At 41.8% G+C, this 25,061-nt stretch overlaps 1 protein-coding gene across 3 annotated transcripts in view; it reads right to left on the reverse strand.

The window, feature by feature from the left end:
- SLC25A42 (solute carrier family 25 member 42) overlaps nt 1–25,061 on the reverse strand; it is a 420,552-nt gene that overhangs the window by 141,740 nt on the left and 253,751 nt on the right. For 2 of the 3 annotated variants that reach the window (XM_044053931.1, XM_044053930.1), the window contains exon 6: nt 1,783–1,899. The exons of the other annotated variant lie outside the window; for it this stretch is intronic. In XM_044053931.1, the coding sequence (XP_043909866.1) occupies nt 1,783–1,899 (117 nt within the window). The remainder of the gene's footprint in view (nt 1–1,782; nt 1,900–25,061) is intronic. 3 annotated transcript variants of the gene reach the window in all.

Consider the following 25,061-nt stretch of genomic DNA (forward strand, 5'->3'; position numbering starts at 1 on the left):
CACATGATCGAATGTTCAAATGTTCGAATTCCATATGGCCAAGACCATATGATCGAACATCTGAATACATGAAAATGTGCAGCAGATCTGCAAAACACAAACAACAAAACATAAACTGTGTATAGCAGGGGGAAGGCCCCCCCCCGCACCCCCACACATTTAATATACCAACTCAGAGATCGCACTACAGCGAGGACAAGGGAAATCTCCCGGTCCGCACTGCATGCCGACCCCTGTTCAGAATTTCGAAGTTTTAAAACTTTGAACATATGGTCTTCGATCATATGGGTTTCGAAGTTTTAAGATTCGAAATTCTAAAGAAGACCCATATATATATATATATATATATATATATATATATATATATATATATATATATATAATACATGCACACACATACAGACACATGCACGCACGCGCACACACACTGTTTGTTTTATATTCTATTTTACCAAAATCTTCAAAACAATACATTTTAAACAATAGACATGCATAGTTACACCAATGACTTAACTCTCTCCAGAACACAATATGTACTCAAACTAATTATGGGGCTGTGCCCCCCTAACTGTATATACTAACTCCAGGATCGCACTACAGTGGGGAAAAGGGCATATACCTTTTACTTGTCTTAAAGTACTGTACACAGTTGCCATATATACTAACTGCAGTTCAGTGAAATGAGATTCAGTGAAATGAGTTTTCAGTAATTTCAGTTTTCAGCGAAGTGGTCGAGGTGAAATGAAATTCAGTGAAATGAGATTCAACGAAACAAAGTAGACCCACATATATACATACACACACAAGTTCGGGGTGGGGGGGGGGGCTTGCCTTCCTGCAAATAAGTTTAAAGGAGAACATCAATCTTCGAGATTTGTTCTTTTCCTGGGTTTTCAGCCTTTTGGGGGGGGGGTGGCTGGTCAGCACCTGACATTTTGAACATCATCATTTCAATAGGGAGCCCTTTACCCTCCCATATGGATTAAACATTTATACTCTCATCTGTACATTATAGCTGGCCTTGATGTTTTTATTCCCCTCACTTAACCATAGTAGACTATTACTCCAAAGATAAAAAAAAAAAAAAAAAAAAAAAAAAAAGTAAAACTCTGCTCAACAAATCTGAATTATAATCGTGAAGCCACATGATTCATAGAAGAAATAAGCAAAACTATCATGGAAATGTTAAAGACATTAAGTTATCATTTTATGAGCATGCAGGTGCTGCTGTATATAAAATGGAACTTTACACAAAGTAAAGCGACAGCTAGATGAATCACATCACAAGCAATACTAGTACGAGAGTCCTAGATGGACTTCTAGAGATGGAGAACCTCTCAAAATACCATAAACAAACCAAAACCTCCCCTTATATGGCAAACCCAGTCAACAAAATACAAACAAATAAAATAATTCCAGTAATTCAACTAGCTCAAATGATGGAAGTTGTTGAGTTTTTCTATCATGTAGTTTAAATGAGTCCTTATCTATGAAAGTACTGTAAGCAGGAGTAGTAATGCCTTGGGAGTGAAAAGAAAATAACAAAACTCAAGGAAAGACTTGCTAGTAGTATTTATAGCTACTTCTAGGATAAGATAAGTTTTCCCCCCCATTTTCAGAAGTAAGGCTCAGTATATTTTACACAGCTTGAAATGGCTCACTATAGTAAACTCTACAAAAAAGAATTTTAGAAACACTACTCCAGATTCATCAAGTACAATTTAATGTTAGCTGGCAATGCCCCAAAGCTATTATGTACCATTTCTTATGCTGGTTACTTACATTTCTTTGGGTGTTACAGCCATCCGTGCACGTACCAAATCCAGTGGATAAGTCAACATAGTAGCAGTTATGCCTGCCAATGAACCTGCAATAAATCTTGGTATAGGTGGTAGTGCTCTGGAAGAACAAATTTGAAAGCATGATGTTAACTCTAACTAGTGCAGTTGCTGACTGCCAGTACAGCATTAAAGGTGTTACGGGAGCTTATCTTTTACTCAGATAGCACAATATAGCATTAAATAAAATATTCGACATCTTCCAACATACTGAGAAGGCAGAGGACAAGAAATTTGAATTGTTTTAACAGTCCAATCCATGCAAGGGAAAAAAAACGAACAGGACTCGTCTTTGTTTAAGTTCTTGAAAACAGAACCATACACCTTTTCTGAATGTTACATTTCTATTTTGTTCTTTTAAAGTCAGAACACAAAAAGTCTAAATACTGGTTGTTTCCAAAAATTTTGAAAAAAGCTCAAAGTTTTATTTTTGTCTTGCTTGCAATAACTTACAGTGTTATTTGTAGTGATAAACTAATTTCTAACGTAGTCTAAAATCAGCAAGCTTGCTACTTCATATAATATGCATGCTTAATAAACAGTTATAAAATTATACTTAGAAAGGATACATGTAGGGTGGATTTTTAGAAAAAAAAATGTATTGTCCTAAAAGTCACAGGATAGCAATATGTCCATTATAAGTAAAAATGCTCATAAAACTTGGTTCCAGTTCCCTAGTAAATTAAAATTAAGCAAAGTTCCGAAGGAAGCAAGCAATGTGACAGCAAAGCATACCATCTGTGCATAGAATTTTTCCTTTGGATTCCAACAGATAATGCTTTTTAAATAAGTGTGATTTAAAGAGGTTACCTTTTTCTTGACTTTGATTCCTTGTCATGCTTTTCCCATGACACTCACATAACTGGGTTACCAAGCATCTTTCAAGTGGTTTAGCCAGCTGATTCTCATCTCTTCCATCACAAATGCTGAGACAATTCTCCATGATTTGAGTCAAAGTTTTCTTTTGAGCTACATCCATCACTCATGCTAGTTTTTATTATCTATCCTTTCATTTTACATTAACCTGCTTTAATCCACTACAGGGTGGCAGGGAAGCCAAAGCTTACTATAGCAGCCAATGGAAGCAACATTTTAAATGCTTTTTCTAAAGAGAATGCTGGTTTATTGCAGAATGTGTGCACATATGCACATATATCTATCAACTTCTTAGTTCAAGAAATCTGAACAAAGCCTAAAACAATGAGAGAACAAAGGTCCAAAAATAAAGACAATTTTTAAACATTGCTCTTATAAACTTAAAATAGTTGCTAAAATAACAAGATTTGTGTTAGCATGGACTTTCTGAAGGATATGAAATCTGAAAATTATATGTATGTAATTATTTGCTGACTTCAATCCTCAGTATTTGCCAGAAAACCACAACTTTTACAAGGAAGAGACCAAAAATATATATGCGCGTGTGTGTGTGTTATGTATGTATAAGCACTAATAAATCTACTCCTAAAAGTACCCAAACTTACTTCTCTAAGTGCAGCTCATTTCACCTCACATTAGGTGAATTTCTAAGGAAAAAAAAATAATGGTACTCACAGCTAGTCAACCACATACAAAAAAAGAAGTTATGTCTTACCATAACGTTCCATCTGTGTTGTTGATCGTTCGGTCATTACTGATAAGTTATCAGTTCTGTCCTCGGAACCAAGCCGGCCAATATCAAGCTTGCGTCAGCCAAAAACTCTCGAAGCCAAGGTCCTACCCAGAATGCTCTGCTCCCTGTTACCTCAGATCGAGTTTGCAAGTTAATAGAGTTTGTTCTGTTCAGGTAAAATCATATTTGTCTATGAACATCCAAGGAGTGCAGGCAATACTCTCCCTTGTTAGAATGGTTAGGAAAGAACACTGGGAGATCACTAGGCTGGTTGATAGATCGCTCTGACACCACTTTTGGTAAAAAGGTACAATTGGCCCTCAGTGATACCCTATCCTTATGGAATACAAGATAGGGAGGTTTGATGCATAAGGCCTGAAGTTCTGACAATCACCTGACTGATGTCATTGCAATCAGAAACAAAGTTTTCCACGAGAGATATCTTACATCACAAGACGACACAGGTTCAAAGGGTGGAGCTGTTAAAGCTTGCAGAAACAAAGCCAAATCCCACAGTTGTACAGGTTCTTTAAAGGGAGGTTTTAGGTGGATAACCCCTTTCAAGAACGTTTTACAGAGTGTGTGTGACATAAGTGAAGAATCTTGAAAACCAATATGAAGATTTGAGATGGCAGCTAAATGTACACGGATGGTAGAGGCAGACACCCCAGAGTGGAAAAGATGTGATAAATAATCCAAGACCACCGAGACCGGGGCTGACAAGGGGTCTAATTGCTTATCTGCTGCCCATAAAGAGAACCTCTTCCATTTGCTAAGATAGATTAGTCTGGTGGACGATTTATGAGATGCAATAAGAATATCGCGAACAGGGGACGAAAGGTTTTCATGCCTGGCAATCATAGGAATTGGAGAAACCAAGTTGTCAGTTTCGGGGTTGTTAGACTGGGGTGAATCAGACCCTGTGGATGGGAGATCAACGTTGGGGATGGATGGAGGATCCACGGTTGATTTAGCAGCTAAGGCCAGAGGAAGGGGAACCAGACTTGTCAAGGCCAATATGGAGCAATGAGGATCACTTAGCTCTTCAACTGTCGTGCTTTCTTTAGAAATTGAGAGATGAGGGGGAGAGGAAGATAGGCATAAAGAAGACCCGAGGCCAAGCGTGGACTAGAGCATCCCTTGGTGACTGTCCCCGAGGGGGGATCAGGGCAAAGTAGTTGCTGCAGTTGTAGTTGGTTGGGGAGGCAAATAGGTCGCAGCAAGGCTGGCCCCAGTGGTTGAAGATTTTTGCCACTATCCGAGAATTAAGGGACCACTTGTGAGGCTGTAGAATGCACCTGCTCAATTTGTCCGCTATCACGTTGGAGCTCCCAGGAATGCACATTGCAATCAGAAAGCGGTTGTGAGCTATCGCCCACTGCCATATTCTCAAGGCCTCTCAGCATAACAGATAAGATCTGGTGCCTCCTTGTTTGCTCATTTACCAGACCACTGACATGTTGTCTGACTGGATTGCAGTAGTCCTTGACGGAAGGATGGAGTGAAATGCTTGCAAAGCTAGAACCACCACCCTCAGTTCCAGGACACTGATATGCAAAAGGGCCTCTGACTCCGACCAGGTGCCTTTGATGGAGTTTCCCTGACACAGTCCCCCACCCCCACCCCATCAGGGAGGCGTCCGTGGTCACCATGGCTATTGGTTGATGGGGGTTGAAAGGGTGAGACCATTGTTGGCAATTTTGAGACGTCCACCAGAGTAAATCTTGCTTGCATCTCTGAGTTACACTTATTTGAAAAGACAAGGGATGTTGAAGAGGATACCACTGAGTAAGAAGTAGCCATTGAAGAAGTCTCATGTGGAATCTGGCTATAGGCACAATGGTAATCGAAGCTGCCATTGAACCAAATAGCTGAAGTACAGATCGAGCTAGGGATTTGTGGTGACAGAGCAGCGGTTGAACTTGTCTTATGTCTTATTCTCTGAAGTCTGTGCTCTGGAAGGGATGCTGTGCAATTTCTCGTGTCCAACAGTACCTCTATAAATTCCAAAGACTGAGTTGGGGTTGTGTTGGATTTCTCCCAGTTTATAGTGATTCCCAGATTTCAAGCTGTTAAGAGAGTATATTACAGGACTTCTTCCAGTAAACATTTGGTGGGGGCGGTAAGGAGCCAGTCATCTAGATATGGAAATGCCTGGAATCCTTGAAGTCGCAAGTGAGCGATAACCACTGCCATGCATTTTGTGAACACTCTGGGGGCTGCAGAGAGAGACCGAAGGGCAGGGCTCAAAACTGGTAGTGACTGGCTCCTATACGGAAGCGGAGGTATCTGCTTGAGCGTTTGTCCATTTTTATGTGGTAATACGCATCTTTAAGATCTACAGAGCACATCCAATCATCTTCCAAAATAGGAAGGATAGACTGAACCGTGACCATCCAGAATTTCTCTGTTTTTACAAATTTGTTTAGTGTACTGAGATCCAGAATTGGTCTCCAGTCCCCTGTCTTTTTTGGAACTAAAAAGAACCTCGAGTAAAATCCGGATCCTATCTGGTCTGGAAGGACTGTCTGGATGACTTTTTTTGTAGCAGCTTTTTGATTTCGCGTGCTGCTGTTTCCCATTGACTGGGTGGAACGTCGGGTAACACTCTTGATGAGACTGGGCAAAGGTGGAAGGGGATGTGCTAGCCTCTGGATATAATCCACTGTACCCAAGAGTCAGTTGTTGTCTTTTGCCAGGCAGCTGGGTACAAGGAGAAACGCCCCTCGACCGCTTCCAGAGGTGAGCAGTCGGGCAAAGCTTCAGGAGCACAGACAGAGTTGGGCAGAGAAAGAATCTCTGGAACCCTGGTTTCACAGATCTCCTCTGCCCCGAAAAGGGCATCTTCCGTTGGAGATTCTCCCTCTGCCTCTAGGGGGAAACTCAGTATGTACATCCCGGAAAGAATCCTGTGATTTCTTGTCCCAGATCTTTCTGCTCCTCTGATTTCTGGAATAGAATCGCTGAGGAGTGGAGTGTCTGACACCGAAGGCAGACAAGGTCTTGCCATCTTGTTCTCACCGTGCCAGCATATCCTTGACTTTAGGGCCAAACAAAGAGGCGGCCTCTTTGGGGGCATTCATGAAGGAAGCCTTAAAGGAGTCCGCAAAGTTACAAAGGCGCATCCAAGAATGTCGTCTGGCGACTATACCAGCCCCTGCCGCCCTTCCATTGCGTGAGAAATAAGATGTATGGAAGAGTTGGAAATGGACTCTAGGGTGGCTGAGAAGCCACATTATCACAGACTTAGTCAGAAATAGCTCCTGTCAAGGTTTCAGACAGCTGGTTGATAAGATCTCGCTGAAGCCTGATAAAATGTGCCAAATGATTCAAAGACCTTACGGCGAAGGTCGATAAACCAAACACAAGCTTCCCTAATCTGTCAGTCGCCCGGGACTCCTTGTTGGGCAGATGGACAGTTAGGCTCTCTTCTGCCAAATCCTTCTTAGTAGCAGCTGCCACCACCATAGCATCTACTGGAAGACCACGTGACCAGTGGGGGGTGTTTAGCGGGGGGGGGGTGATATTTTATCTGGCCTCTTCGGTATCGCTTCCATGGTATCAGAAGCTTTCCAGGCATGCGGCACGATGAGCTGGATGAGCTCATCGGCAGGCAGGGTGACCCAGGAGGTAGGGGGCCAGGCACAAAAAGCCTGCAGGAATACGGATTTCTCAGAAGAAGGATTAGAGGGCTTCCAGTCACCCCTCTGCCCAACGATCTCAAGGATGTCACCAAAGGACACCTCATCAGAGGGTGACCGTGGGGACCCTTCCCCATCATCAAAATCTGTATCTTCAGTCAATGACTCCTCAGTGGAGTCCATGTGTTTCCTCTTACACAATGCTTTGCGGGGTGCTTCCTCAGTGGTAGGTTCTGGGGAAGACTGCAAAGAGGGGGTCTCCTGATGAGGAGAGACCTGAGGCTCTTGTGCCCGGTAGTTGAAGCTTGTGTCAGTTGCGGCACAGAGGGGGGAGAGGACTCAGACAAATGAGCTTTGCCAGTGGAGGTAAGCTCCCTCTCCATGACCTGGAAGGCTGGCCCGCCCAAGGAGGGATGGGAACTCACAACCAAGCATGACAATCTCGGAACCGGGGTCACACCCTGCCCCCAGACCAGGAGTCTCAAGAGGACCATGAGCTGTAAGACAGAGAGCATCCCTGGAAGATGCCAGGAATGCCCTCCCTAATGGCACAGCCACTGGCCTGAGAGAAGCCCAATGCCCAGTGCACCGAAGGCCACAAGGACGACTCTAGTTCCAAAGTGAGAGCCACTACTGGAGTCGGAGGGAGGGAAGCTGCTGTCGGAGTAACAGGCTTCGAAACTTGAGTGGAAGTTGAAGGAGGAGTATACATTGGGATTTGAGGCAAAATACGCTCACCTGAATGAGGGAATGTGGACTTTGACGGTTGAGAGAGACCTCTGGCCACAAGCAACTGGTCAACAAGCTGCAACACATCTTGCTCAGAAAGACTCTTGGTTGACCTCATGGAGAAGGCTGATGGCGATTCTGGCCTTTACAGGAAAAGACTATATTGACTGGTTGCAAAAGGATCCAGTGAAGGGGAATATTTCGTCCTTGTTAATTCAACAGGTGCAGAGTTCGGAGCCGAGGAAGTCTGCACAGAAGTAAATGGTGTGGAAAAGTCTGCGCTGACTCTGTCCGCTCTGTAGTAGTTGAAGGTGTCTGCCCCGAAGGATACGGTGCCGTAGTGGAAAGTGTCTGCACCAGCAATACAGATGGTGTCAAGAAGGACTGCACCAAAGTACATGTCCGTGCCAAAAAAGTCTGCGCCGTGGAGTACAGAAGAGTCACACTTGGAGCCAAAGGAGACTGTACCAACAGTGCCGAAGGGGAATGAACCTGCATTGACGATGCCGTTTGGGGTTGTGACAGAACTGTCGGAACCATAGTTGACTGCACTGGGAACTCTGGTGCCAATATCGATAAAGGAGACATGGCTGTAGTCAGGATCATTTTGGGGCGGTGCCGAGCCTGGAACAGACAGGGTCAAAGGTGGCAGCACCAGAGTAGTAATCAATTTCACCTTCTTATGAGTCGGCTCCCTACGATTTCCAGAGGGAAAAGAAGGGAGTGACTTTCGATGAAGAGGAAGAACATCTCTTGTGGGGTTTAACAGGAGGGGGTAAGCCCTCCGACCCAGAAATAGCCTCAGAGAAAGGAGACTTGAGGAGACCTTTCAAAATTAACTTATTCTTCCTCTCATTGAAAGTCCTGGTAGAGGAATTTTTACAAATCCCACACGGAGGATCTACAGTCAAGTGACAGACATTAAGACAGTAAACACAAGTCATGGCCATCGGAAATCAGTAACTTACGGCCACAATCCTTGCACTGCTTGAAACCAACGGAACTTTTCTTATCCGACATAGTTGTTCTAGAGAAGCACAGTAGCAAAAGGAAGAATAACGGCTACCCAAGAAAAAGGGTAAAAGAGAAAAGGAAGGATTACCAAGGATGGTAATGGAGAATTACCACAAGGTAAGAAAAGAGGGTAATAAAGGGAAAAGACGAAAAGGGAGAGAATCGAAAGTGTGCGAAAGGGTAGGAAGATATTAAAATAAACTTTTGAGAAAAAAAATTTGAGTAATAATATACAAACTGTCAAAACTTTAGACACTTAGCTGAGAGAGCGGCTTGACACGGCTGTTCAGCAACGTGGCAAACGAGATCTGAGGTAACAGGGAGCAGAGCATTCTGGGTTGGACATTGGTTCGAGAATTTCTGGCCGACACGAGCTTGGTATTGGCCGGCTCAGTTCCGAGCACGGAACCAATAACCCATCAGTAAGGAATGAACGAAGATTAACAACATCAGATTTAAACATTATCCAGGTACCAGCATTGATTTTGATCTGGCAGAAATACTATGACTATCCTGTACACTATCACAGATGATATTACATAAAACATGGACAAAGGTAATCGAAAGGGTTCAATTATTTATTTCCTTTGACATAGCTGACCACAGTCTTTTCAGTCTTTTATTCAACTCCGTCAGACATAACAAATCAGCTCTATATATCAAACCATCTTACTATAGAACCCCTGCTGTTTTGTAACCTCCATACACACAAGTGGAACAGTAATATGTTACTGCCTTATTTTAATATTTGCTGTACCTACACTTCTTGATTTGTAATGAACAGACTGGCCTGAAAATAGTCCATTTGAATCTGGGTCTATATTATATGTACAAGGTTTTATAACTTTGAATACCATATGATCTACACCATATGGTCGAAGTTATAAAACTTCGAATAGTTAAAAAATAAATAAATAAAATAATAAACCCTAAACTAAGGGTTGTAGGCAGGGGGCAAGCCCCCCTGCACCCCTCACACCCCCCGCTCTTTAAATATACCAACTCAGAGACCACACTATAATGCGGTAAAGGAAAGAACAAGAGTTGATATATTTAAACAGCAGGGGGTGGGGGAGGCACAGCACCCCACGTGGGGCATGCAAGGGGGCTTGCCCCCCTGCTTTAACCCATTAGGCTACTTTTTTTTTTTTTTTAGACTATTCGAAGTTTTATAACTTTGAACATATGGTTACGATCATATGGTATTTGAAGTTATAAAACTTTGTTCATATAATATAGACCCTTTGAATCTATAATTTACCTTGCTCACCAAACTGAAAATAAGACAAAATCAAATACAAATGTGAGAATGTTATGCTCCATATGCTGGCAATGTATAGTTAATGAGGAGGCTGGGTGCTAAAACCCTGAAAGTGGGTATGTGCAGTGAGGAGATTGGGGGTTTAGTATGCATATGGTAGGGGAAGCAGACAGCTAAACTGCTAACACTGTGCGCCTGTAAGGGTGAACACTACACATCAATCTGACAAGCAGAAAATAACAAAAAGACCTAAGATACAGAGTTGGCAGGATGGGAGAGGGTGAGTAGACATGGGCACTGATCAGGGAAAATACAGAAAGGACAGATGGAGACAAATTACCAGATAGATATACAAGGGACTATGGAGGCTCACCTAGTAAACAGGCAGAGATGGATTTTAAACTACTTTGAGCATATGCAGCAAGGGGGAGACAAGAGTTCAAATTATCACTGAAAATAGTAAGGGAGAGCTGGGGTGGGGTGGGTATCCCAGAAGGGACAGATGACTGAAGGGGATGACAGCACTATGTGGAAAGTCTGTACTCTAGGTTTGGCTGGTGTATTCTGCCAGACATTTCATCATCAGAGTTGATATCAGTGAATCTCAAACTTTCTTCTACTGCTTATAGCCAAGTGCACTTTTCCCTACCTTTAGCCCAGCAGTGGTAGAGGAAATCCTGGGAAGTTAGTTCCCTGAACGGTGTGAAGCTGCATTAGATACTCATGAGGCCTGTCTCAAGCTTGGAGTAGGACCATAACTGCCAGGAATAAGGTATTCATGAATCTTATCCCTAGTCTTTTAACTAGTTAGCATTCAATTTCTAATACCCTTTTTTATCTCTCAGTCCCAGTTACAATACTTAATAGAACACAGTTAACCCATTCTGCATTATACATTTCTTCACTTTCTTTTAGTATAAAACAGGAGTAAAATGTGGTCTGCTACAATTTTCACTACCCAACTGCAATACATAAATTTCTTTTGTTTTACTTTACAGAGTTCTCATGTTTTCCATACATACAGTTATGTCACTACATGTTTTTGCATTTTATCATCCATATTCATATCAACTATCCAACACATTTTTTTCTGATTATGTATAGTTCTAACTTTTGGAAAAGAAAATAGGCTTTCTCACTAGTTTCACTCAGTCACAAGTCTGTGCTCCCATAGCTTTTCTTTGAAATCTTATCAATACCACCCTTACTTCTTGCAAATAGCTAGATGTTTGCTAGCATTTTCCTTATGATTCACAATTACTATAATTCAAGCATACAAAATGACTTTGTTAGTCTAAATCCTTTCCTCAATCCTTCACTTAAATTTCCAGCATCTAATGCATTTTCCGTAAATGCGCTGAACTCTCTAGACTAAATCAAAAATACATTTATGATGTCTCACTTGGCTGAAGTGGGGTTTAAAGCCCATCTCAATCCCTTACTGAATATCTTTACTCCAGTCTTCACAACTTAAACTTAAGGACTTCCAACCCCTACAACTATCATCACTTCTGAATGTTTGGCACACAGCAGTGAATTTTACAATCACACTTCACCATACATAAACCTCACTTGACTTACAGCTCTTTATAAACTGTAAGAGATAAACTGTTTTCTCAAGCAACTCTTCCTTGTTCTTATTTGGGATTATGACTTCCTCCTTGTATCCTTCCCTTTCCCAGTCTTCTTCCACTATCTTCCAAGTGCCTTCATTTTTGACGTAGAATCCCCTCAGCTTCTTTCTGAATCCAACACACACACACATCTATTAGACATTTCTATTCAATCTACCTATGTGATGATAAGGTAAACTTAATGGACGCAACTTCCTCCTTCGGGGAAACCTGGGAGCACTGTCTGGTTAAGTGACTTGTTCAGTCAAAGTGTAGGCAAATAAAGATGGAAGGGATAAAACTCTGTACCCTGGGCAAAGGAAGCAGCATATTACCAGCTCAGAATTTTAGTTCATTCTCTTTTTTGTTTTTATACGTTTTAGTTGTATATCTACAGAATAATTTTTTTTATGCTTGGAGCTGTGGTGATTGCAGTGGTTATTTCTGAGATATATGCATGTGTTCTACAGTGCTGTTCTTTGAGTACTGTAGCCTTTGGTTTATTCATTTTCTGTATATATATATATATATATATACAAACACACACAAATATATATATATATATATATATATATATATATATATATATATATATATAGATAAATAGATATAGATGTACAGTTTTTATTAGCCAAGTCAAAGGCTCTTGCTACCCCCATAGTGCCTTGTTTAGGCAAGGCTCAAAAGACAATAGCCAAAGGCTCTTGCTACCCCCATAGTGCCTTTTTTAGGCAAGGCTCAAAAGACAAACCCACCTCCATAGGTATCACAAGGGATAAGAAACTAAGAGTAATGCTACTCAACGCAAGAAGTCTAAACCTCAAGATGCACTTTTCGAAACTCTCCTTAGCATGGAGAACATCGATATCTGTGCAGTAACAGAAACCTGGTTCAGGACTCCCGAAAGCACCCCAGCACTACCAGGTTATACCTCATACCATGCTTTTCAGCCCCAAAACTTGGACTGAACCACAAAAGGAGGGGGAGTATCGATATTCATCAAAGATACCCACACCTCCAGGTTGGTGGCAAAGCACGAAGTATCAGAGACTATCCATGTGCAACTAACAGTGGGTAAAACTGCCTTCCAGTTTATAGCCTGCTACAGACCACCCTCCCAAACCCAGGAACCCCACTCGGCCTTCCTGAGAACACTGGAAAATATGAAGGTCTTTCCAAACACCATTATATTGGGCAACTTCAACTACCCAAACATAGACTGGGAGCATTACTCTAGCTCCAACACCCTAGCCCAAAGGTTCCTAGAATTTATAAACTCAAATGCTATGGAACAACTTGTTACCACTCCCACAAGAGGGGAAAACATACTGGACCTGATCATCACCAACATGGGGACTCTATGCTCCAGACCAGAAGTGTATCCCTCACTGGTAAGATCAGACCATAAACTAATCTCACTGGATATTCACATCCCGACCCCACCCCCTGCCCAGAAAACTACAGTGAAAAACTTCTCTAAAGCAAATTTCACACTCCTCAAAACTGAGGTGGAATCCTTAAAAGCCCCCGGGCCTGTGGGAAATACGGCCCAGACCGCAGAATCCTTTATAAACGCATTCTATGAACACCTTCAGGAATGCATTGATCATGCGATCCCAAATAAAACCAAGACCCAATCCTCCAAAGGCAGACGTCCTGTCTGGTGGACCCCAGCCATAAACAAACTATACAATAGAAGGAGGAAGCTACTAAATGATAGAGCAAAATCCCAAAAAAGGGAAGGCATCACTGATCAGTATTAGCAAAAAACTACGGGCACACATAAAATTGTCTAAGGCCAGCTTCGAGAGAAAAATTGCACAGGACACTAAGGATAATCACAAGGCTTTCTTTAGTTATGTTAGGAACCTGGGTGGTAATTCCCAGATATGCTCAGAATTAGTCCAAAATGACAAAAAATACACCGAACCCACAGACATAGCCAACATCCTAGCTGACAGGTTCAGCGCAAACTTCTCCCTCCCCCTCCCCACCAAAAGGGCAAATATCTATCCCAGCAGAGTGCTGCCCCCCTGACATCTCAGATGCTCAGGTAAGAGCCGCCCTCTCCAAAGCAAAAAACACAGCATCAATGGGACCAGATGGTGTCCCGGGCTGCGTCCTACATGAACTCCAAGAAGTTCCCCATACTAAAGGGGTGGCGTAAGCCACAAAACTATGGGCTAGGCTTGTAAATGCCCTCGGGCAGATAGCCTAGTATGAACCTATGAACCTAAGAGCTAAACCCAAACATAAAACTACTGTTCAATCTCAGCCTTACTACAGGATATGTGCGCAAAGAGTGGCATACAGCAGCAGTGGTCCCTCTCCATAAAGGTGGTGCCTCAACGGATCCTGGAAACTATCGCCCCATAAGCCTGACTAGCTTGGTCTGCAAAGCTATGGAAAGGATCATCATGGACCTCATAAATAAAGATATTGGGGACCTACAAACACTGGATCCTACCCAGTTGGCTTTGTTAAGGGCAGATCCTGCCTCTTAAACGTGGTTGATTTCTTTGAAACAGTCACCAAGGCCATTGACGAGGGGAAGGTGGTCCACACAGCCTACCTGGACCTCACAAAAGCCTTCGATACAATACCCCACTCGGGCATTATAGATAAGCTCACCAGCTTAAATATAAACCCCTATGTCACTAGATGGATTGCAAACTGGCTCAAGGACAGAACCCACATGGTTAGAATTGCTGGAGCCATGTCAGACTCCAAACCAGTTACACATGGTGTCCCACAAGGCTCAGTCCTGGGACCTCTCTTGTTCGGTATATATTTCTCGGAGGTACAGGCCAACACGGAAGGACTGTGGCTGACCAAGTTCGCAGATGACTGCAAACTGGGCGCCATAATCGACTCTCCAGCCGACACAAGCATCCTCCAAAAGGGCCTCATAGAAACAGACAACTGGTGCCAGAGCCATGGCTTCAAGCTAAACGCCAAAAAGTGTATAGTCATCCCCTTTGGCAAAAACAAAGTGCCCACAAATTACCACATAGGTGGTAATCCATTAAGTACAGAAGAAGTAATTAGGGACCTGGGGACCCAAGTTGATAGCAATCTCTCATTTGACAACCACGTGGCCAAAGTGGTTAGAAAAACATTTTATATAGCCCACCTAATCATGAAGGGATTCACATCTAGATCAGGGAGGTCATTGTGCCTCTTTACTCATCCCTCATCAGGCCCATAATTGAGTACAATGCCCTTTTGGGATGTACCTTACCAGACACCTGCAGCAACTGGAAAGACCCCAAAAGTACCTCACCAAGAGGATCAAAGGGCTCAAACAGATGCCATATGCTGCCCGGTTAAAGAAACTCCAGCTCTACTCAGTGGCATACCGCCTGTTCAGAGGCGATCTGTGCCTGACGTATAAAGCCATGTCCAACCCGGAATTAATGGACATGCTGCACCTCAGAAAATCCAAATCCCATCGAGCTACGCGCTCGAGAGACTTGAACCTCAGCACTGAAATAAATAGGACATGCTGGAGGGACAGATTCATAACCCAGAGGCTCCCTTCACTCTAAAATAAAATCCCAGTCTAGGTTAGGCAGAGTCCCTCATTGACTCTCTTCAAGAGGAATCTTGATGAGTGGATGGGAGACCGTAGGTTTACCCCGGGTATCACTTCTGTGTCACTGTTAGACAGAGGCACAGTATACTACCCTCGAAAAAGGGCATAGCAAAATAAATTTAAAATGGGTGGCGAAAGCCAAACACATTCTGGCTAGGCTTATAAATGCCCTAGGGCAGATAGCCTAGTATGAACCTATGAACCTAAGTAAAATCATGAGGCAAAATTTGAGACTTGCTCAGTGCTGTAAATCAGAAAAGTGGAGTCTAAGAGAATCAAACTCATGGCTACAGGATGATGATGATTAGCAGCAAAACCTTAACCTTCTGCACTAAACTGACATTTACAAATACTGATTTTGCCAAGTGCTCATTCAAGTCCATTAAAAAATGTCCTTCAACTACATCAGTATTTTCCAAATTTGTGCAAATGTCCTCGGTTCATGACCTGCACTGACAGAGAGTTCCCCTCATTTTTTCTAGCCAAAATACCAAGAATGCATTCACTGTGTTGCTTTCTGTTCTTGAAAATTATAAAGTAACCAATAGTATGCTTTGTTGGTATAGTAGCTGTACAGCATCATATTATCACAATTCTGATTAATCAAGGGTATTAGTACAAAAATGTTTTTTTGGAATTAAAATCCAGTCAAACCTTGCAACAGTTCTTGCCATGCTTATACATACATACATGCATGCATGCATACATATACACACACACATCAGTACAATGGCCTTTGAATTCTAGCATATTCAATACTGGCAGTACCATTTTCAGAGTTTTAAATGAAGGTCAAATTATGTTTAAAGTGGTTAGAAAGTACTTTACACTTCTTTTTATCAGTTTCTCACACAGTGAACTCTGCTGAAAGCCCAAGAGCATCCCTGTTTATTGCGAAGATAAAGCTGTGTGAGGAAATCCCCACAGCACTACTTATTGCGACAGTATTAGATTACATAGGTTCAGGGGTAAGTACTAGGCTATCTGCCCGAAGGCATTTATAAGCCTAACCGGAATGTGTTGGCTTTCGCCGCCCCCTTAGATTAGTTCCCTTTGCCTCTGTCCAGCAGAGCCATTGAAGTGATCCCTGGGGTAAACATTCTGTTTCCCATCCACTCGTCAAGGTTTCTCTTGAAGAGGGTTAGCGAGGAGCTTTGCCTAATGTAGATTGGAATCTTGTTCCAGAGCATGGGAAGTCTCTGGGACAGGAATCGATCCCTCCAGCATGTCCTATTTATTGCTGTGGTGAAGTTTAGATCCCTGGAGCATGTGGCTCAAGGGGATATGGTTTTCTTTAGGTGAAGCATGTCCATCAATTCTGGGTTGGACATGGCCTTCTATGTCATGCAGAGATCACCTCTGAGTAGGCGGTATGCAATAGAGTACAGCTGAAGTTTCTTCAGTCTACCTGCATGGGGCATCTGCTTGAGGCCAGTGATCCTGTTGGTGAGGTACTTCTGTGGTCTTTTCAGTTGTTGCAGGTGTCTTGTAAGGTACATCCAAAATGGCGCATTGTACTCTTATGATAAGTCTGATGAGTGATGCGTAGAGGGGCCCAAATGACCTATTTCGATCTGGATGCAAACCCTTTTGTGATTAGGTGGGCCACACAGAAGGATTTTCTAACCACTTTGGCAATGTGATTATCAAAGGAAAGGTTACTATCTACTTGGGTCCCCAGATCCCTTATTACGTCTTCCATATTTAGGGGGCTACCACCTATGTGGTAGTTTGTGGGTACTTTATTTTATCAAAAGGGGATGACTATGCACTTTTTGGCATTTAGCTTGAGGCCATGGTTTTGACACCAGGTATCTACTACTGCGGCAAAAGAATACACATGTTCCCATATTTATCAAAATCCTTCCCATCCTTGTCAGAATGAGAGGAATTAATATTATCCTGCATGTTTAGCAGCAGCTGGGCTCACTAAAGTAATAGTTGCTGGGTCAGATCTGGGTTGAGAGCGTTAAATTGTAAAAAAAAAAGTGTCCCTATTAAAACACAGTAAAAAGCACTTTATACATTTGTTTCAGCCCCAAAATTAAATTAACACTAGTTTATGCACAGGGATAGTTTAAATTAAGTTTAACAACTTCTTACCAATGACAGTCCATCAAAACACTTTCGCCAAGGTTAAATATTCAAGTTTCACAGAAAAAATAAGTTTTCTGTCATAAAAAGTGAAGTAGAATTTTTTTCACCCAAGGGAACTTATCTACTTAGTAATGGAAAAGTGTTAGCCATCCATCAATCTTCGAAAGCCCACAAAGGGGCAATTTTGTGGCAGAAAAGCTCTGAAGGGCTTCGCATCCAAACCTGATTTGTAGTTAAAACCTATATAGCAAAGGCTACTGCAGCAGTGATCAAAGAACATACCCAAATGCTATCATTTACTGCTATAGCATCTCTCCCTGAAGAAGCTCTTAAAATACACCCGACCACCTGAAACATGATAAACTGTTTAGAAGGTCTTATAAATAAGTACATCCCAATAAGCATTTCCAAGAACTTACCATCAAATTCGCTGAGGAAGCACAGGAAAAAATGTAAAGGATTACTACCTTGAAATTCAGAACTACAGGATTGCTTGATCACTGAAGAACAGTCCAAAACTGGCTTCTACTGCTCCCTCCCTTTCTTGGTACATAAAGTTCATCAGTGGTATTTCATACTGCTGGTTTGCTCAAAAATGTCAACAGAAATTTAAGTAGAAAAAAAATAATACAATGAACCGGCTCATTCTGCACTCTTAATTTAAGAGTGATAATGCAGGAGAATTGATAGTCTTATTTCTTGCATTTGACAGATCACTTGTACGGCATTATCCACAGTATTGTTCCTTGTTTTAAAGAATTAGTGTAAAGAGGAATACAAGACCTGAGGGAGATGTGAAGATAACCTTTGTAACCCTGGGGTGGGCCTGAAAGTGGTCCACTGGGATCAGTGCTCTACCCCAGTTAACAAGCAAGCAAGCAAATACATAAGTGACAAAGGATCTTCAGTATATGGCCACTTGCTATAGAGTCCCATAAAAGCAACTTCAATTATGCTAATCACTACTCATTGCAACTGTCTTGATTTTACTGAAATACAAATTAGATTTTAAGAAAATGTCTTTCTTGGAAGGGAAATGCACTCCCTGCACCCCCACACATGAGCTAATGTCAGTACTGCACACAGAATGCAGTGACTAGAGCACCTTTTAAAAGGAAATTTGTAACCTGGAATTATTACATACAAGCTGGTATGTGTGTTGGACAGGGAAGAGCTCTCCATGTAAAGGGGTGCTAGGTGCAAGGGAGCATGCTCCCCCTGCAACTGTCTTTACATTTTCACAGTTTCTAAAGTTTCTAAAGTTGTAGTACACTACCTACCTTACAAGTATACTGACTAAATACAAAGTCTGTAATCTGAGAATGCACAATCACAACTCAGGCATTCAACATAAATCTTTAAACAGTTGCAACCAGTTCAAACAGGACCTCAGTTTAATGTCCAATCAAAGCACAACACACCTCATGAATTAAAGTGCAGCCATCTCCACCAATGCAATGCTGTACAGAGTGCTACATCATAAATCCAATCAGTTGGTATGGGAACAGAACTCACAATGTTCTGATCTTTACAGCATCAAGAGTGAGTGCACAGCTTGCTGGGCAACCACAGCTGGCATTAGGCACCCATGAAACTTGCGACTGTGTGGGGCCTCCAGCTAGCTTGCTGCTGGTGTAGGGGGCAGAGGAATGCAATAGTGGTCAGCCATGAGGAAGTAAATGTGTAGTGCCTTTCTAATATTCCTTGCAGTGGAAAGTTAATATGGGCATTATCTTTTTTTTTAAATGAGCAAGCAATGTGCTCTGCAATGAAACACAAATAAAGGTGTTAGTAAGTGAATGGAATGGGTACCACCTTATTGGTGGAATCTTTCAGGGTAACTTTTGCAAGATTACCTAAATCGTTGCAGCTTGTTTTCCACTTACCTATTTTTCCCTCAAAAGGCAACAAAAAGTATGGAGCAGGTGTCATTCTCAAGCTGCACTTTTTCAGGTCAACTTAATGTAAAAGAAGGACCTGATTCTTTGCTGCACTTTACCACCTTCCAGTTATTTTTTTATAACTATACATATATAGATATATAGACTGACTGACAGATAAGAGCTCCACATTGTACACACACTAGAGGTCAAATTCAAGAAATAATGCAAACATATCTCTCAACTGTCCCTGACATTGCAAGATGTCCTGATTTTTTTCCTTAGATTTTTATTCTTTCCCTCATATTTTTTTTTTTGATTTTCTGGTAAATCACTGAGGATTACTGTCACTCAGTAATGCCAGACATTACAGTTTCGTAATTTGTATTCTTCTAAAAATGCATTACTGATGGACAACATACCATTCTTTTATTCTTATTAACTTTTTAAAGTGAATTACAGTAATATTTAAAATGTCTCTGATTCTTGATCTCTACCCCCCCATTATTTCTAGCTTTGTTCACAATTCTTGAAGAAAGATTTTCAGAGGTATGAATGGGAGATTTGTAAAAGTGGTCTTCATATACCTCTCAGCTGTACTTCATTATGAGGAACTTTCTCCAATTTGAGTTTTATGCTCCACACTCTAATGCATTATTGAAAGGGCCTATTCCTCAAAATTTTTTTAAAGATTTTTTTTTAACAAATGTATATGGTAAAAATAATGAATCATATTAATTAATCAAAATAATCTTTTTTTAAGTATAGAAAAAACAGTTATTAAATATGACATGAGCTTCCTAGTCAAAGATGATAGCAAGTGTTGCACATTTTGTCCACTTGGTCCACTATTACGACAGGTAATGTTTCACCTTTTTGGGATGACAGATTGACAGTTGTGGTCCCTTTAGTACTGGGCAACCATTTTTAAATTTTTATTTTTCCTCCCACATAGCTGACCTTCAGCAGACCCTACTGCCTCTCCTCATTTGTCAGGTCTAACTACCCCCCTTTACCACAGCTGGACTCCATCTAATTAGGGTTTGGGCTGACAAGTAAATCAAGGTGTCCCAGGACAGTATGATTGCTGCTACAGATTTTTTTTTCTACTTATGCCCTACTTTTTTCCCTGTTCCCCACATGCCCTTCTGTTACACGTGATGGGCAAGTGTGCCATTCGGACATGCTCATGTATTAGCCTGCCTCCATGGTGACTCAGACAATGCCCTCCACCTTTTCGCCATTAAGAAGAATGCCCCCTCTGTATACCCAGCTGCCACCGGGGATCAAAAGTGAGGAGCATCCAGATAAATGTCCTCCCCCAAGGACTGGCACACCAATTCTTCCCTGACAGAAGGTTGCTATAGCTCATGTTCTTAATTTGTCTCATGTTTATACATGTTTGGTAGTAAACAGGCTGAAATATGTTACTGTGTTCTAGTTATTCTTTCAGTTTCATCTTAACCTGATATACCAGGGTTGCACAGAGGGTAGCTGCTGTTTGGAAGTATGGCTGAGGAGGCATTCTATGTATCTGTATCTTTCTACCTACCTATTTCTACACACACACGCCACACACACACACTAGCAGTACCTGAAATATATGACTGTGGCCATTTATGCTCTCACTTTCATCCAAATACACCTTCAAGAGGGATACACAGAAAGCAACTATCTTTTGTGGGGTGAAATGTGTAGGGAGGCAAGCACTATTCACAGATAAATTTGTATCCTCACAAACATTTGTCCTCTCAGTTCAATATGAACTATTTTTCCACACTGAACATTAAGCCTAGTACAGAATGTATTTATTCCTTGAAAGGAACAAAATAAGGCTGAAAAGACTATTTCTTTCCTTATTCGTGATTTTTGTTCAGATCATTAGTGGATCAAAAAGTTGGAAAATTCTTAAAAATTAACCTTAAGAGCATCTATAACCCCACAGCTTCTTGTGGCCAGGGGTCCCCCGCAACTCCTGGTTTAAAGCCGCGGTGGTGAAGCGGTAGCGTTGTTGCCTCACAGCAAGAGGTTCTCCTGTTCGATTCCCGGCTGGAGTGCTTTCTGTGTGGAGTCTGCATGTCCTCCCCGCAGTCGAGTGGCGTTCGAAAGACATGCATAAACTGGCGTGCCTTCATTGAAGGATGGGCATCAGGCTGGCAACTCGGCACCATAAAAATCTACTGCCAATCATTAGCAGACCAGAGTTCCGCTGTGGTGACCCCTAACCGAGAAAAGCCGAAAAGACAAACAACAACATACAACAATATTACAGTGCACTGCTAGTAATCTAGGATGTGTTGAAAGGGTGCAGGAAAAAAGGTAATGTCAAAGAACAAGAGTGAGCTTCATTTCTTTCTTTACTCATGGTTTTTGTTCAGGCCATCACTGGATTTACAGAGTATCTAAAAGAAAAAGTTTTAAAATATACCCTGTGGTTTAATTCAGTTATTTCTTCCATTTCTATCCTACTGCTATCTTGACAAGACAGGGCACATTGAAAGAACGCAGGAAAAAGCTGAAGAGTAAGGATCACCTCCCCACCTCTGTCCTTAGACACACCTCCCAGCCACACAAACCCCACCTTTTTAGAGATTGTCGCAAGCTCTCTAACTTCAACAACACCCAATTTAACTCCATACTATCTAGTTTTTATTGGTCCATCCTTAAACACATCCCGCTTGATGACACTGTCATTAAATTCAACATTTCCCTAGATAACCTTAATTCCCTTGCTCCCTCCAGGAAAATTAGAATTAAATCAAACTATGCTCCATGGCTCTCCAAAGATAGTAGCGCACTGATGCATAACAGGGATAGTGCCTGGAAGTTATGGCTTAAAACCAGGCATACTCTCCATCTACTTAAATACATACAATTACATAAGCTAGTCAAGAAATTAGTCACTAAAGACAAGACATCTTACTACAACTCACCTCAAGTAGACAACAGGTCCAACTCGCACAATTTCTGGACTACTCTTAACAAAATACTTTACCCTGGCAAGCCTTCTAGCCCCTCACCCTACCCCAACAAATCTCCTCCAGAAATTGCTACCCTACTCAACAAACACTTCATTGACAAAATCCAAACCTCACTCCCTCCAATACTAACACTGAAACTATCACTACCACCATCAATCCCCATAGCCAGAATCTCATCTCATTTAAACCTGTGTCAACTTCCTACATTAAATCCCTTCTTAAGCTTAAATCATGTTCTCCCTCTACAGATAACCTACCTCCTACATTTCTCAAACTTGCAGCTGAATCTATAGCCTATCCTATATCCATTCTCATTAACAGATCTATACAAGAGGCTACAGTTGCTGCTATCTGGAAATCCTTCTATACCATACCACTACACAAGGGTGGCAACTCCACTGAACCATCCAACTATTGTCCCATTGTCATTCTTTCTCCCATCTCCAAGTTGTTTGAAAAATGCATTCACTCACAACTTCTCAAACACCTCCTCCAACACAACCTTCTTACTCCCACTCATCATGGTTTCGGTCCCCACCAGAGCACATCCACCGCCCTCCTCTTTTTCACTCATACAATAGCCAATGCCCTTGATAACAATCAACTAATATCCAGCCTCTTCCTTGACCTTTCCAAAGCCTTTGATACAGTCTCTCACCCAATACTTCTTTCTAAATTATCTAACCTCAACCTTTCTTCCTCCCCCCTTACTTGGTTCTCCAGCTATCTCTCAGGTAGGCAGCAATCTGTCAAATGGCTCTCCTCCTGCTCTCCCTTTATATCTGTTCCAACAGGTGTTCCTCAAGGCTCTATCCTGGGTCCCCTCTTTTTCAACATCTTTACTAATGAACTCTTCACCTCTTGCAGACAATCTTCTATTATACAATATGGAGACAACTCTACACTCATCTCAATCTCCAGTAGTATTGTAGACGTTCTCACCCTTACTCAAAACTCCTTTCTATCCACAGAGAAATGGCTATCTGACAATCTGCTTATCCTTAACCCCAAGAAGACCAAGCTCCTGCTCTTTCTCCCCCACTCACTTTCCAACCATAAATCTACATTTACCATAACATCCTCTAACACTATCATAAAACCTGAACCACACACTAAACTGTTAGGCGTCATTACAGATGACAACCTCAAATTTAACTTAACACACCAGAAACTTGGCTTGCTCTATCGCAACAAAAGATTTCTTACTCCAAATGTTAGACTCACCTTAGCACAGTCCGTCCTCTTGCCCACACTTCTCGACACAGCCCCCATACTAACCAACATACAAGCTACCACCACGAACAAACTGCAACAAACTTATCACAAAAGTGCAAGATTCATTACAAATTCCCCTTACAGCTCTCATCACTGCCTGTCCCTGAACTTCTAAAAATGGCTCGAATTCCCTCAACTACTGCTACTTTCTCAATTTCAAGTTATTCACTCCATTCTATACAGGCCTTCATCCTGTCCAGCTCTCACTACTCTCTTATCTACCTATAAATCTTCTAGAACCCTCCACACCTCTAACCAACAACTTCTGAATGTAGATCATCCAAAGAAGAACATAAGCAAACTACAATATAACTGCTCTATAGCCCACACTTGGAACAAACGTCCTCTACACATATGTTCCATCATACACCCTGCGCACTTCAAAAAGGAGCTCAAACATTATCTTCTCAACACTAAATCATGTCTCTGCTTAGAACCTACCTAATATTTCACCTTTAAATAACGGTGCTTTTTCCCTCATTTCCTCTCTGCTTTCACTGGCTTGTGTGAGTAAGCACAAAATTATCATTTTGTGAAATCACTCCCCTTCAACTATTTAAATGTATTGGCCATTCTACCGTATTCCATAGTACCAGAATACAAAAGTGATCACCCCCTTTCAATCTATCTTGCGGTTTTAAAAATAGTGACTCTCCACTAAAACTTAACTTTTTAGACAGGTAAAACAAAAGTTACCTACATTCACATCTAACTTCTCTAGTGCACACTGCAGTGTTTAGGATAAACCATTGTTTTTTCATCTTACCTTTAAGCATCCCTGTGACTAGCACTTGCTCTAATACCTGCTGGAAAACACTAGGAAGCCTTAAACTGATATGAGCACTCAACTCTCCTCATTAATAAGGAGAAATTAATCACAGGCACTAAACAGCCTATAACTGCAAAGTACCTTGCTATGGTAAGGGAAAACAGCTGCTGTACTTCATATATTAAACAAAAAAAAACAAACAAACAAAAAAAAAAAAGGTCAGCTTCCATTGATTTCTCCTGTCCACCTGGTGAATCTGGACATACTGGGGCAATGCAGCAATTGCCTCATGTACACAGACAACCCTCTCCTCCTACCACCCAACACTACAACCTGTGAGAGATGCACTTACATAGCCAAACTGGAAGCAACGCTCTCTCCACCCAAGACTGTGTTAGACGGTCAAGAGGAGAAGGTTAACACCCGCACTACACCTCAAGCAACACATAGCCCTTCTAAACTCACACCACCAACACCCACAAATGGCAACACTAAATCCACATATGCGGAGGCCCTTAACTGTAACCTGCCCAAGCAACAAGGACCTCCGAGCTGAAACGCAAACAAACACCAATCACAACCAAAGTGTCACACAGCTCACAACACCAGTGTGCCACCCAGCAATAGCCCCTAAAGCAAGACAACATACCTAACACTTTAGTCATAGGTGACTCTATAGTCAGGCACACTGATGTCCCACTCACCAGGCTAAAACAAGGAGAAAATTACAGTGAGCTGCCTGTCAGGTGCCAGGATCCA

The sequence above is a fragment of the Protopterus annectens genome, chromosome 13.part0 (genome assembly GCF_019279795.1).
Source record: "Protopterus annectens isolate FY-2018-M chromosome 13.part0, PAN1.0, whole genome shotgun sequence".
In the NCBI taxonomy this organism is placed as follows: Eukaryota; Metazoa; Chordata; order Ceratodontiformes; family Protopteridae; genus Protopterus; species Protopterus annectens.